General features: G+C 42.7%; 1 protein-coding gene across 1 annotated transcript; it reads left to right on the plus strand.

Annotated features, from left to right (window-relative positions):
- The first annotated feature begins 264 nt into the window (after positions 1-264).
- On the plus strand, positions 265-14170 carry gpr108 (G protein-coupled receptor 108). Its single transcript, XM_089005817.1, has 18 exons — positions 265-838; positions 1565-1684; positions 1846-1896; positions 3099-3190; positions 3272-3351; positions 7710-7888; positions 7959-8021; positions 8106-8207; positions 8300-8433; positions 8519-8594; positions 9784-9857; positions 9951-10068; positions 10143-10273; positions 11124-11167; positions 11243-11292; positions 11370-11453; positions 11543-11664; positions 13201-14170. The coding sequence occupies exons 1-18, from the start codon at positions 743-745 to the stop codon at positions 13286-13288; spliced, it is 1704 nt and encodes a 567-aa protein (XP_088861943.1). The 5' UTR covers positions 265-742; the 3' UTR covers positions 13289-14170.
- Positions 14171-14313: the final 143 nt, after the last annotated feature.

Below are 14313 nucleotides of genomic sequence, written 5' to 3' on the forward strand. Positions count from 1 at the left end.
CGGGCCACCTAATCTCTCACTGGAATGTGTTTGGAAAGAAAATAAGACGAATCGAAGAGCATGTTATCCGAGCAAATACAACAGTATGTCAAATGTTGTACAAACATGAAGGTTCATTAAAAAAAATTACAAAATCAAAAGCGGAAGTGATTTAACGCGCGAGCGATGAGTGGGTCGGTTACACGTGTCAGACTTGATCTCCTCGTGTGACGTAATTACCCCTCGCCACCTGAGGGGACGTGGAGCCGGAAGTTGCTGTTGTCAACACCGCGAGTCACATGACAAATACTGGTCCGACAGGATCGAATTTCTTCGTTTCAAGTTGAAAACCCAAATCGGCTCATTAGGAAAGGAAAGACGCGAATTAAATTTACATTCGACAATTTAACGTTTTTGTTTTGTCGCTCCGTCGTGTCAAACGTGACGAGGACTGGTGACGTCGCCGCCCGTTTCTTGTTGAATGTTTGGCAACGAGAGTCAAATATCAGGAAGCAAGATAAGCTAATTGCTAAATGCTAGCATCCGTACGTTCCCGTTGCTTTCTCGGCGCGATGAAAACACATCAAATCAGTCAATTGGGGATTTTTTGACAACACGAGGTGATTCGATTCTAATTTCGGGGACTAGCATCGCTCTACATTGCCCCGGGTGTGTTGTTGTTTGACCGCTAGCAACTGGGGAGGCTGCCAGCCGCTCCGTCCATCGTTTTGACTCGTAGCGTCGCTTCTCTTTCCGCGGAAATATGGCCGGAGCGTATAGAGTTGGCGTCGTGGCCGCGTTACTCCTCGCCTTTCTTCTGGACGGAAGTAAAGCAAGGATACACAAACTCACCCTGAAGGTAAGTCAGCAAACAACGGCTAAACACCTCCGCTTCAGCTCTGGCAGTTAGCACGCATTCGGACTTGCTGAGCCGCCGAGTTCGCGTCGTTTCACTAAAATATGTTTTTTACATTACAAAATTCACACAACACGCCAGCGAGCACACCTCGATTAACGAACGGAATTATTGTTTTTTAAACAGGGTGTTTATTTTTATATGTATACCCCCTACCTCCAACTTCACTTATTTCGGACTCACTTTATTGAAAATGTTATTACTTTTAACACAGACCTGTCAACTTTTTTGGGGGGGCGGGGGTGATTTACAATAATGGAAATATGAACATTTAGTGGCTCATCGCCTCCATGCTCCCCATTGCTTAATAGTGAGTGACACGGTACAGCCATGGGGTATGAAATATGCAACCGCTCACTTCAATTGTTGAAGCCCATAATCAGAAGCTCATTATACTACATTTGGATTTTTAAAAGTTATATTATATATAACTTTTTTTATAAGGGTGAGATGTTTTTTGAAAGGTGGGAAATGTGTTTGGTCATTTGCAATAGCTTAAAATAGACGTGCAGTTGTTTTGGACATTTGAAATGCTGTAACTGGGCAAACTTGATCAAAATGTTTTGTTGAATCCTCACCCTCGCCCCCAACTTTAGTGAGCACACACAAAGTGATTGACATTCAGTTGTTTGTGTGTCACAAGTGATTTTATTGTGTGTGTATCTTCAGAATGAAACTCGTTTTTTCGTCCACCTCAACACTTTTGGCTTTTATGCTAACGGAACTCTGGACGTGAACCTCCATTCTCTGCGCCTACCGCAGCAGCTGGTCAACTACAGCGCGTACCCGGTAAGAAGCTTTACGTTGAGCTGCCTTTGACAACAGTCGCAAAGCTGTTTTGTTGAACATGTTCTCTTGTGATGGGGAAAAGGAATCACATGTGCTAAGTGAGTCCTCTCTGTGTTCATCATGTGATTCAAAACACATTCTCCCTCTTGCTTTTATCTCAGGTCGGGTTCAGCTTCTCCAGGGCCCATGTTAGTGGAGTCTTGTCATACACGGTGAGTATCACATCATTTTCATCTGAGTGGTACTGGGTGAGGAGTTTTTTCCCCCTCCCCTTTAATTTCACAAGATCACTCAGGGACAAAAAAAATCCTGCGTTACATCAGCAATTGCTCACGTTTGTATTGTACACTACTCACCTAAACACCGTCATCCAATGAATGACCCATTCTGGAATGCGAATTACTGTAATTTCCTGACTATAAGCTACAATTTTTGTCACAAGCGTTCAACCCTGCGATTTATGCAACACAGCGTAAATAAATCAACCATCAGCAACGGGTTTCGAAAAGTCGGTCTGCTGCGTGACGGAGAGGACAGCACAAGCTCGGGAGTGACTTTACCTCAGGATGAAAGTGACACTTAATGTGACAAAGATTGAGAGTGTGTGTGGCGAGGAATATCTGACATTATTCCATTCCGACTTCCATGGTTTCAGTTTACAGGAGGAAGATGAGGATGGCTCTGAGCGACTTACTATGTTTTTGTAACCAGCTCTGTTAGTGAGTGCTAACACATTTCTTCCGTATCTCAGTGACTTGGTATGTTTTTGTGCCCAGACCTGTTAGCGAGCGCTAACGTGTTGCTGCCGTGTCTCACTTTTCCCAGCATGTTTTTTTAACCTGCCCTGTTTGGGCTGTGTTGCTACCGTAGTGCTTATGTTGCTGCCGCATAACAGGCACTCTTTTGAAACACAAGTTAAGGTATATTATTAAAACTTTTTCTGTGTACCGTCTTTCTTTATAAACATCTCATGTTTTAGTTTGGGCACATGCGGTTTATGTATGTACAAAATGTTTTTTCCTTCAAAAATGTACTGGGTGAGGCTCATAATTAGGTGCGCTCTGTAGTCCGGAAATTACAATATGTGGACAAATTGACCCTGTTTTGACCCATTTCGGCAAGTCAGACATTTTACCTAGAAGTCAAACAAAGACAAAAACAATTAGCTGCTGTTCACAAAAAAATGCGACCATTACCGCTCAGCTATTTTAATCACATGACATTCATAAAAAATGTTATTGCCTCGCATGGTGCAATATCATTGTTTGTGCTATGTTCTTATGAAATACTTGGCTCATTCTTCCTGGGAGGAAACGCGCAATGCGACATTATACGGTTGCAATGAAACAGCGCTAATAATCTAACCATGATTTTTTTTTAAAACATCTTATTTCCCCACCGCCTTATTCCTAAGGCTGAAGAGACGGAGTCGTGCCCTCTGACACTCACAAAAGTAACCAACAATGAACCGCTCATCCTCTTTCTCATTGACATCGGCAGTCTCAGGTGGGTGTGGGCGTAAGCGCGGGCGTCAGTCATTGTGAGAGAATTCTTAAGTTTGTGTGCCGCGCTCTTTCTCTCGTGTAGCGTCAAAGTGCGTGTCCTCGGAGATCAGGACAACGTCTTGACCGGCAAACTGAAGGCCAATGTGCTGACCAAAGAGAAAGGTCTGTGTCGTTTTTAACTATCACTTATATTTTAGATGAGTCAATTTGCCGTTCTACTTTTTGATGTTTGTTGTATGCTCGGCACTCCACAGTATTTCTTTGTCGTCTATTCAGTTTTGAGCCAGCTTTTTAACTGGCGTATTACATACCTGCCAACTACTCCGGTTTTGCCGTAATGCAGGGGTGTCAAACTTATTTTTTGCCACGAGCCACATTGTAGTTACAGTTTCCTGTCAGGGCCCATTAGGAATTTGGGGAAGCCATTATAATGTTTAATAATAGTACTCCGCGACCCTAATGAGGAATAAGCGGTACGGAAAATGAGATGAGATGAGATAATAGTACTTTAATAGCCAGTAGAATTGTTTAAGATACAGTAAATTCTCGTTATATTGATATTCCCGGGAGTCTGAAAAAATGTCGATATTACCGTACTATCGATATATCCGTCCTGCGCCGAACTGCATTAAAAGGGAGGGCAATACGTAAATAGGGTATCTTTGATATGGCATGTAATTTTATCATTGGGTTCATGGATTGCGTATCTAGCATGCTTTTTGTACAGTAGTGAAGTGAAAAATAAACGTATGCATAAAATGAAAACGTCTTTACACTTTTTTAATGATTATTTCCTTTCAAAAATACAACCAATGCTAAATCCTCACATTGTTCTATTCACATAAAACCACGAATGCCAGCATGTACAAACATATGAAAAACAGTGATTGTTGCAAACGATAAAGATAGCTGAATGCAACTCAATTAAATACACGGATGAAAAACAAAACGTTTACATTACTTACGTTGATGAAGTATTCTGCTGCACGTCGAACTCTTTTGCGATAATGGATTTGCTTGTTGGATTGTCCTCCACAGCCACGATTGCCTTGTACGTTGTTCGGATATCACAATTCTTACGTTTCCCCATGGTTGAAATTGGTGTCAAACAACAGTACTGTATGTAAGCTCGGCTACACTTTTTTATTGTGCTCGGTAAGACAGGTCAAAACACGGAAGCTGGTCACGTGACTGGGGCTTGGGAGGACCCGACAACGGGGTTCGAGAGAGTGCCTGAATAGAACGACTGAGCTGTGGCGTAACAACAGCTCCTGTTTGTATCTGTATGTGATGACTGCTACGTTTGTTATTAAAAAGACTGACCCGCTACAGCAGCGACTATGCGCAACATTTGCCATGCTGAGGGGCATTACAGTATGTTTCAGATGCTACTGCAGCAGTAATGAAAAACGTGAGCGCTGCTACAATTTTTTTATTGTGCTCGCGTATGACAAGTCAAAACACGGAAGCTGGTTACGTGACTGGGGGGATCTTTAATACAGTATGGCATGTACAGTAATTTTCAAAATCATCACGCTTCATCAGACAAAACAAACATTGTTGCAAAAAACGATTGCATTCATATACAGTACAGTGTACATGTACATAACACTGCAACAGGGAAACGCTTACATCTTATTATGCAATTAAAAAAAATCTTGAATCTTCTTCTGCTTCCCATTTTCACCTTTTAACATAAACGATCCAATCTTGTTTAACATTTCAAAAAAAAAAAAACTGAGGCATTTTATCTGGATTCTAAGTAAGATCGTACGTCCGTAGCACCTTGCAACGCTTGTGTCTTTGTTGCAATAGGTGTGTATTCAGTTGGTTCTTCATCCTCATCATCCTCGTCATTATGGGAATCTTCTGGGGCATACTTGGCTTTGATTTCGTGTTGGATTCTCCTCAACAGCCACGATTGCCTTGCATTTCGTTCCGAGATCACAATTCTTTCGTTTCGCTATGGTTGAAGACGGTAGAAAATGGTGTCTGCTACACAGCAAGACACGGGAGCTGGTCACGTAACCAAGTCACGTGACCAAGTCAACCAACGGCGCGGGCCGATACAGATTTCGATAATGGTGGTACTGTATAGAAACCCCTAAGCAAATATCGATTCACCTTAAGTATCTTTTGTATCGATATAAACATAGCAAAATGGCCGGCGGGAGATGAAAAAGAGCACCATAGTAACCGGATTATCATAATACCCATGAATCGTACTAAACGGAACTAATTATACATAAAAAGACTAGGAATGTACACAGGAAATGAAAATAGTATCGTAATAATAAGCTATATTATCAATATAACCGATATCGATATAACAAGACTTTAGTTTTCAAATTTGAAGTAAAAAATAGTTACCGCTATTGTGTTTACATGGGTACACTTTGGAAATTTGGGTTCAGACTTCAGCATCATGTGATAGAAGGGTTTCAGCTAGGATGAAAGGAAAGGTCTATAAAACGGTGGTGAGACCAGCCATGATGTTTGGACTGGAGACAGTGCCACTGAAGAAAAGACACGAAGCAGAGCTGGAGGTAGCAGAGCTGAAGATGTTGAGGTTTTCTTTGGGAGTGACCAGGTTGGATAGGATCAGAAATGAGTACATTAGAGGGACAACTCATATTAGAGGCTTTGGAGAGAAAGTCAGAGAGGCCAGACTGAGATGGTTTGGAAATGTTCAGAAAAGAGAGAGTGACTATATCGGGAGAAGGATGCTGAGCCTTGAACTGACAGGCAGGAGACCGAGAGGAAGACCGAAGAGGAGGTTTATGGATGTTGTCAAATATGACATGAAGGTAGCTGGTGTCAGAGATGAGGATGCACAAAACCGGGTTAGATGGAGGACACTGATGTGCTGTGGTGACCCCTAAAGACTTTGGCATCATGGCACTTGACATGCTTGATTTGCTTTCACGGGCTAAATAAAATGATGTGGGGGGCCAGATTTGTCCCCCGGGCCTCAACTTTGACACCAGTGCTGTAATGAGTACAGTTGTCATGATCCCATTCCGTTACGGTTTTATTAATGAAAATTACAGTTTCCAATAAAAACAATAAGTCAAAAATCATCAAAATAGTAAATACCCAACGTTCATTCAAAACACGAGATCGCTAAGTATCGTATCTAAATTTAGAACAGGAGATCGGCACAGTGCCAGCTGTTAGCTTCCTTTAGATGAATTCCTGGAATCGAGAGTCAAGAGCATCGTTTTATCATTGTCATGAAATGGCATCTGCCGGAGAAAAAGCAACAAAAAGTGTGGAATCTATAAGAAAAGTACGTCGTTTTCGCAAGGAATACTCCCAAGCATTTCCAGGAGTTAAACTTCGATCAAGAAAAGGTGAAAATGATGCGAGTTTGTCATTTGAGTTTACGATAGCTATTTTTGTCAAACCATAGAAATGTAGGTTAAATGTGCATATTTTAGTGACTAAGAATGTCTTACAATTCTTCGTACTTTTACAAGATTGGTTATTACATGTTTGATTGTAAAATACTTCTGTTTTGTTACAAACATGATTTTTTTTCATAATTGACAAGTTGAAATATGGATTATATATAGTATATTTTTGACATTGATCATCATTTGAATGGTGTTTTTAGCCTCATTTTAAAGGACAACCGACGCCTCTGGACAAGTTATGTCCATAATGAGCGCATTTTACGAAGATTCCACGGCATATAGCTATATTTTAAGTTTTAAGACTCTCACTGAATATTCAGTCTTGTTTTCGAGTTGATGACGATCCCCACGTGACGTCACGTTTGGAACGCCCCTGACCGAGAAAGCGACACACACTGCATTTTGCGGTACTTTGTTTGGTCTGAAAACTTTGTGTTGATCCGTGTTGATGGCAAAATTGGAAGGAAAACACATAAATAACGCGATGGGGAATCGTTGTGTGTTGCACCAAGACAACTATTTGATATTCGCTGCCACAAATTCCCAGCAGACAAATCAGCCCATTTCCAACAGAGCTTGGGCGCCATCTTCTGCATTTTCTGGGTGCTACATTGGTGTTATTGACGGCTCGAATTGTACGATTGCAAACATTTATGCTTTCCTCTTCAGTAATATTTGAATCATATTCATAACTGGATGAGTAACAAGAAAGTATCTTCTCCGAATCAGCCATTGTTTTGATTCTAGAGCAAGGCGAAGACGTCCTGGCGTGCCGTCACGAACAAGGGGGCGGGACTTTCTGAATCTCATCATTTCTGAGCTCATTTTGTGGCAGTTTTGAGACACTTTGTCGTTTTTCTCTGTGTTTTTCATTTGACTAAAAATATCAGCCTGTGTGTTTTGGGTATTTTAGATTCTATAAAACGTTTTTCCGATGTCAGTTAGGAAACAAAAAATGGTGTCGGTTGTCCTTTAAGTAGCTGTAGTGTTAAAAATTGTTTGGCTTCAGGGGGTGAAGGGTGTTATTTGTCGGCTGCTTCCGACTTCAAGCGATCACAAATGTACTCCCAAGTCGTTGCCAAATGGGATCTCTGTGGGATTCAGGTCAGCGGTCCAGCCGAGAGTCTCCCGCCGCGACTCCAGTTAAACCGGCGGACCAGGTGAAATCCGGCGATAAGATCACTGAGCAAACAGCAACTGAGGCGAAGTTGCAAACAAATGCGAAGCCCGTCGAACAGAAGAAGGAAGATCAGACGGGGGAAGAGGCGGCAACTGAATTCCAGGTGATTTCTGACTTTGTTTGCGTATCCGTGACCTTGTAGAAAAACGCTCTTCACATGTGTTTGCGTTTAGTTGGCGTCCACCAAACAGCTGACGCTGGCTTTGAAGAAAGTTAATGACACGTACGCTTTCAACGTAAGATAACCTTCTACTCATCTCTTGCAGATGTTGTATTTGATTGCCACTGATCACCCCCCCTTATTTTTATTTTTTCCATAGTTTCACCTCCTTTTGGGCCTTCTGGCTGAAGGCCTGTACAACTTAAACTTCTACTATTGCCAAAACATGTTTCCTGGCATCAACCAGCCATACTCCTTCACCGTGAGTTTTAAGTCACCTGTCGCGAACCTGCCTCCTTCCCACGTATTCACTTGACCCCCGCCCCCCTCCCTCCCCGGCGCTTTCCTTCACAGCTGGAAATGACAGAGAAGAACCCCGGAGGCTTCTTGTCAGCGGCCGAAATCCCCCTCTCGCGCCTTTACATCGGCATGGCCGGAGTTTTCTTTGCCGCCGCAATGGTGTGGGTGTACACGCTGATGAGGCACAGGTACAGAAAGTGACCGTAAGCAGGGGTCTCTCAGCCGAAGGTTGGACCAAAGCGATCACCAACGTTGGCCCCGTTGCGTCTACAGGTACAGTGTGTTTAAGATTCACTGGCTGATGGCGGCGCTGGCCTTCACCAAATCCACCTCTCTGGTTTTCCACAGCGTGAGTCCAACCCGCAACACACACTATTCATGCCCAAAAAAAACCATAAAAATACAGTCAAACCCTGGTTTTTGACCATAATCCGTTCCAGAAACCCGTTGGAAAACCAAAACATTTCACATTATAATCAATGTAAGCAATGTCTGCTTTTTTTATCAATACTGACTACAAACACGTCAACCCACAGTGGAACCGACACAAGGATAACATTCGATTTGCGGAGATCTGGACCAAACGCTTCTCTAAAAAAAAAACTTGATTCAACAACACTAACGCATCGGTCACAATGAGACGCGACACGACGAAGTGATGTACAGTGATACCTCATCTTACAAATGCTTTAGCTCACGACCCTTACGCATCACGAACATTAAATTCACAAGCATAAAGTCTTGGCAAACGAACTACTTTTCCGTGGACGAACCAAACTACACAGCGTCACGGTGGCGGGCGGCCCAGTTTTCGGCGGATGAACACTACACCACATGGTCGAAAGGCGACACGGTGGCTGGTGGACTAGTTTTCGTCACGACCTTTCTTTGAGTGCAGACATGGTTTGTTATCGAGTGGAGTACTTTTGCTATTATGGGACCAAAAAAGACCTCACCACAGGCTAGCGTTAAGCCAAAGAGGACACAAAAGAAAATTACGGTCGAGCAGAAGAAGGAGGTGTGCGTTTGTGTGACTTAGGTGTCCCAGTAAGTACCATTACGCGAAGTCGACCATTGCTACCATCCATTCACAACTACCATCGCAAAGGTAAAGAAAACGACTTTATTATATAGTACAGTTTATTTCTTTAATTACCATACAATCACACATTTATTATACATAACATAAGGTATATTTTGTGTAGTTTCAAGTATTATTTCGTAGAAAATTATATTTTATGGCGACCTGGGAACGGATTTATTCTCATTTTAAATGTTTCTTATGGGAAATAAATGTTCGGCAGATGAACTTTTCGCCTTACACACGCTTTCTGGGAACCATTTATGTTTGTGAGCTGAGGTATTGTATTTTGTACAGCCACACCCATTTCAAGCTCATAACTCCAGTGCCATTTCATTTAGGAATTAGCCTTTTTTTTCTGGTGAAATAAGAGATGCTAAGGTTTCACACGCTGATTTGAATGTTTATGTATTCCTAAAACTCAATACTCTGTGGGTCCTGCGATGCCGTCTTTCAGATCAACTATCACTTCATCAACACAGAGGGCCACCCCATCGAAGGCTGGGCCGTCATGTATTACATCACTCACCTGTAAGTCTGCCGCCGTCTCCCCGCAATCCCGCTTTCGTCTATTTCCAAAAGCGTATTGACATGTGAGGGCTTTCTCCTCACTACCTTTCCCAGGCTTAAGGGGGCGCTGCTGTTCATCACGCTAGCACTCATCGGCACCGGCTGGGATTTTGTGAAATACATCCTGTCAGATAAGGAGAAGAAAATCTTCATGATTGTCATCCCGTTACAGGTGCGTCTTTGTAAGGTTTTTGTAATTTTTTGGGGGGGAGTTTTTTGGTTGTTGACTCGTTTGTGTGTTCACAGTGCCTGGCCAACGTGGCCTACATCATCATTGAGTCCACAGAGGAAGGCTCCAGCGAATACCCCCTGTGGAAGGAGATCCTTTTCCTGGTTGACCTCATCTGCTGCGGCGCCATCTTGTTCCCTGTCGTCTGGTCAGTTTTACGGCGTTTTGCATTAACTCATTCGCTGCCATTCCCCAATTTATTCGGGAGTTCAAAAGTGTGACATGGAGCGCCATTCCCGAATTCGTTTTGCTTTTTCTTGCGGGGGTGTGACGATAAAGCGCTGGTCATACCTCTGTCAATGTTTTTTCTCTTCTTTTTGCCTTTTGTTCATGTTACCGCTTTGTTACAGCTTCAGCTGCTGTTAAATGTATTGTAATTTGCACAGCCGCCCCCATTTCAAGCTCAGGTAACTCCAGACCCATATAACTTAGGAATTAACTGTTTTTTAGGAAAGAAGAGAGTCTAAGATTTGGATTGGATTGGATTGGATATGCCTTTATTAGTCTCACAGTGGAGAAATTTACATTTCACAGCAGCAAAGTGATGAAAGGTTATGTTGTCCTAAAACTCAATATTTCTGTGGATCCTGCAATGTGAGTGAAAATGACAAAAACCCTGGCACTGGAGTGAGCACATTTTTGCACATCGTCTGCCAGTGAATGAGTTAACTGTGACTTTTAGGCAGGAAAAAAAGGGTTTTGGTCGTGACTCCAAATTTTGCATTTCGCAAAATTGTCTCAAACAATATTTAGTATTGTGTCAAAAAATGGGGAATATTAGTCAAATATTGCAAAATAAGTTTTTTTAATTAAATTTCAGAAAAAAAACATTGAATTTGGGTCCTGCAATTGGAGTGAAAATAACAAAAACCCTGGAACTGGAGTGGATACATTTTTGCACATCGTCTGGCAGTGAATGAGTTAAAAAATGCTCCAGCAGACGCTACGTTCGCTTGACTCGCTCTCCGGTGAAAATGCAGCATGTTAATTTTTTTTAGGTCCATCCGTCACCTCCAAGAGGCTTCCAGCACGGACGGAAAAGGTGAGCATCTCGAAATGAGTCGGTCAAAGCGAATTGCCGTCAACTGAATGATGGATTCCACTTTGACCTCCACAGCTGCCGTGAATTTGGAAAAACTTAAGCTCTTCCGTCACTACTACGTCATGGTTTGTTTTCAAATCATTCCCGGGTTGTCTCCCCCCCCCCCACCCCGATTGGCCGATTCATTTTCTTTCTCTTTCAGATTGTTTGCTACATCTACTTCACCCGAATCATCGCCATCCTGCTCAAGGTCACCATGCCCTTCCAGTGGCAATGGTGCTATGAGGTAGCATTGAAATTCGAGCCCGCTCAAATCAAGTGAAATGGTGACTGCTGGTGATCTTTTTCATATTTGACTTCATTCTCCTTACTCAGTTCCTGGTGGAGGTATCCACTCTGGTGTTCTTCGTGATGACGGGTTACAAATTCCGGCCCGCCTCCAACAATCCTTACCTCCAGTTGCCACAGGACGAAGAAGACGAGGAGATGGAGGAAATGTAAGCCGGCGTTTATCGCCTCTTTTCAAAACGCATGTGTACAATCTAATCACACCTGAACAACGCTACTTTGATCAAAAACACGTTTCGTTTGCTGCGTGTCGAAAGCCCTTTGAGTGAGGCTGAAAAATGAAGTGGCTCGGGCGGGCATCTGTTCATGATATTGAAAACTTTACCCAAATTTACCTTCCTGGTGCTTGAGACGGTGCATCTGGTCATGATCATGAAGCACATTGGTAGCACTTGTTTTTTTTCCCCCCACCATTGTTAGGATTCGATTTCATAGAAATTGGCTTTTAAATGAAAGAAAAATGTCATGTACCAAAATAATATGGCCAACAAAAATGTCAAAATGACATGCTTCTTTTAAACAAAACTACAGCAGATGCTAAGGTAACATCTGTGTTTTCCCTTACATTTGAAAGCACTCTCGCTCTCTCTCCCGCTAACTAACACATCTCCCCATCCATTGTCTTTTTAGCCTGCTCTAGTCAACCCTGAAATCGGTTTGTCTATGATGCAAGAGCAGCCTAAATACGTTGTGTGTGTGTGTGTGTGTGTGTGTGTGCGTGTGTGCGTGTGTGTGCGTGTGCGTGTGCGTGTGTGTGTGTGTGTGGTCAGTGTTGGCACCACAGCGTCATCTACTGGTAACTGGTGTCTTTGGGTGATCACTTCGTTGGGCACCTCAGTTTGAATCACAAGTGGCCACTTTTATGCTGTCATCGTGAAGTGGCGTGGTTAGAAATTTGATAGGGGGAAAAAAGATCTGAACCATTTGCTGTTTAGGCGGTTACAAAATCTGCAGACCCAAAAAGTTTTTTTTAAGGGAAGAAATGTGAATATGTTTGCGATGCACAGCGCAAATAATCTGTACTGGGGTGTAACTCAATCGAGTCTTCTTCATACAGTACATCTTTACACAATAAGTACAGCTGTATTTAACTCATTCACTGCCATTCACGAATTCATTCTGGAATTGAAAATATGATGTACAGCCCCATTGCCGAATTTCTTCGTTTTTTTTTTTTTTTTTTTCATGCCTGGGTGCTGATAAAGCACTGGCCATGGCCTTTGGCAATGTTTTTTTTTTTCACAAGGGGGCAGCATTTTCTTTTTTTTCCATGTTAGGGCTTTGTTCCAGCTTCAGCTGTTATTAAAGCGCTAGATAGACCAATATGTATCTATTGCATTGTATTTTGGACAGCCGCCTTCATTTCAAACGCATATAACTACAGACCATATAATTTAGGATTTAACCTTCTTTTCTGATGAAAGAAGAGAAGGTTTCTTACGCTGAATTGAATGTTTATGTAGTCCTAAAACTCAATATTCTGTGGGTTCTGGAATTCAAGTGACAATGACAAAAACCCTGGCACTGGAGTGGACACATTTTTGCACATCATCTGGTAGTGAATGAGCTAACTTACACACACCCCAAACCCAGTCAAAATGGATAGTTGGCATTAAAATCCATCAACGGCAAAGAATGAATTCATATTTCCCAACGACTGATTTGAATTTTGCGTGTGTGCGCAGCGTGACGGAATCGGGTGCCCTGGAGGGCATTTCCAAAGTCAAGAAGACATCGAATGGACGCGAACGACAGAAGGAGGCTACCTTGTGAGCGTGGGGAGGCGGTGCGGGGAGATTTCATTTGGGGACGACTGTCACCTGACCAGCTGGCACCCGACTGTATCCAGGAAGATGCCAGAGGCTCCCCCTTTTTTCAGATGCTCCTTCCCACTGCCTGGCTATGCAAAAAGACTTTTTTATCCATTTGGATAAACACAAACAAACGGGAACGGACTGATGGACGAACGAGAGGCCCGACCTCGCTGTTTCTCTCCAAAGACCATTTTAGCTTTTCGGGTGTGTTTGTTATCTGTGTCACACGGTACTTGTGCATCAGGCTTGCTGTCTTGTCCTGAGAACACAAGAAGCCCCAACCCCCACCCCAACCTTGCTCACATGCTCAGGTCCCCACAGGTTGTATATTTTGGTAGATTTGCTCATCGGACGGGTTCGCTGTGATGCTCTCATTGTGAGCCCAATATTTGATCACCTAACCGACAGCCTATTTTGTTGTAGCCCCCACCCAACCCCACCCCTCTCAATTTGGTGCCACTTAGAAATATAGCCATGTTGCTTTTGTCTGTTTTTTTCGCCTGCTACTCTCGATATGATCCTTATTTTATTTTAAGTATTGACACATTCTTGGTAAGAAAGAAATGTGTGGTGTGAGTGTAAATAATGAGACATAGAGATCCCCCATAACCGTTTCAGAAAAAAAGTGTTCATTCATGATTTTGAAATCGAGAAAGTGCACTGCGGGACAACTGACATGACCCCCACACACGTTCCAGTGCACGTTCGTTATGCTTTGTGTGAGGATTCTATTGATGGTAAAATATTAATAAACTTTACTGAAGTTTTTTTCCTCCCTCTCCACCCCAAATTGTGACTTGTTATAATAAAAAATTGTGTTCTGGGGCATGTCACCTCTCAACTTGTCTTCCGGGGGCATGCTCAATTCACGTCGGGTGTTGTGTACAGTGTGTTGGAATTTGTAGAAGAGAAGTAGCATTTTTTTGTTTTGATCACAGGATGCTCTGCTTCAATCAAAAATTGTCAACATGCCAAGTTGACATG

This window comes from Hippocampus bargibanti, linkage group LG10, assembly GCF_051943395.1.
Source record: "Hippocampus bargibanti isolate YZ-2025 linkage group LG10, ASM5194339v1, whole genome shotgun sequence".
NCBI lineage: Eukaryota > Metazoa > Chordata > Actinopteri > Syngnathiformes > Syngnathidae > Hippocampus > Hippocampus bargibanti.

Excerpts from the sequence above, each read along its gene's own strand:
- gpr108 (XM_089005817.1), top strand. The coding sequence starts at position 743 with ATGGCCGGAGCGTATAGAGTTGGCGTCGTGGCCGCGTTACTCCTCGCC. Across the intron at positions 1,685-1,845 it reads TCAACTACAGCGCGTACCCG|GTCGGGTTCAGCTTCTCCAG; the intron begins GTAAGAAGCTTT and ends CTTTTATCTCAG. Across the intron at positions 8,434-8,518 it reads TACACGCTGATGAGGCACAG|GTACAGTGTGTTTAAGATTC; the intron begins GTACAGAAAGTG and ends TTGCGTCTACAG.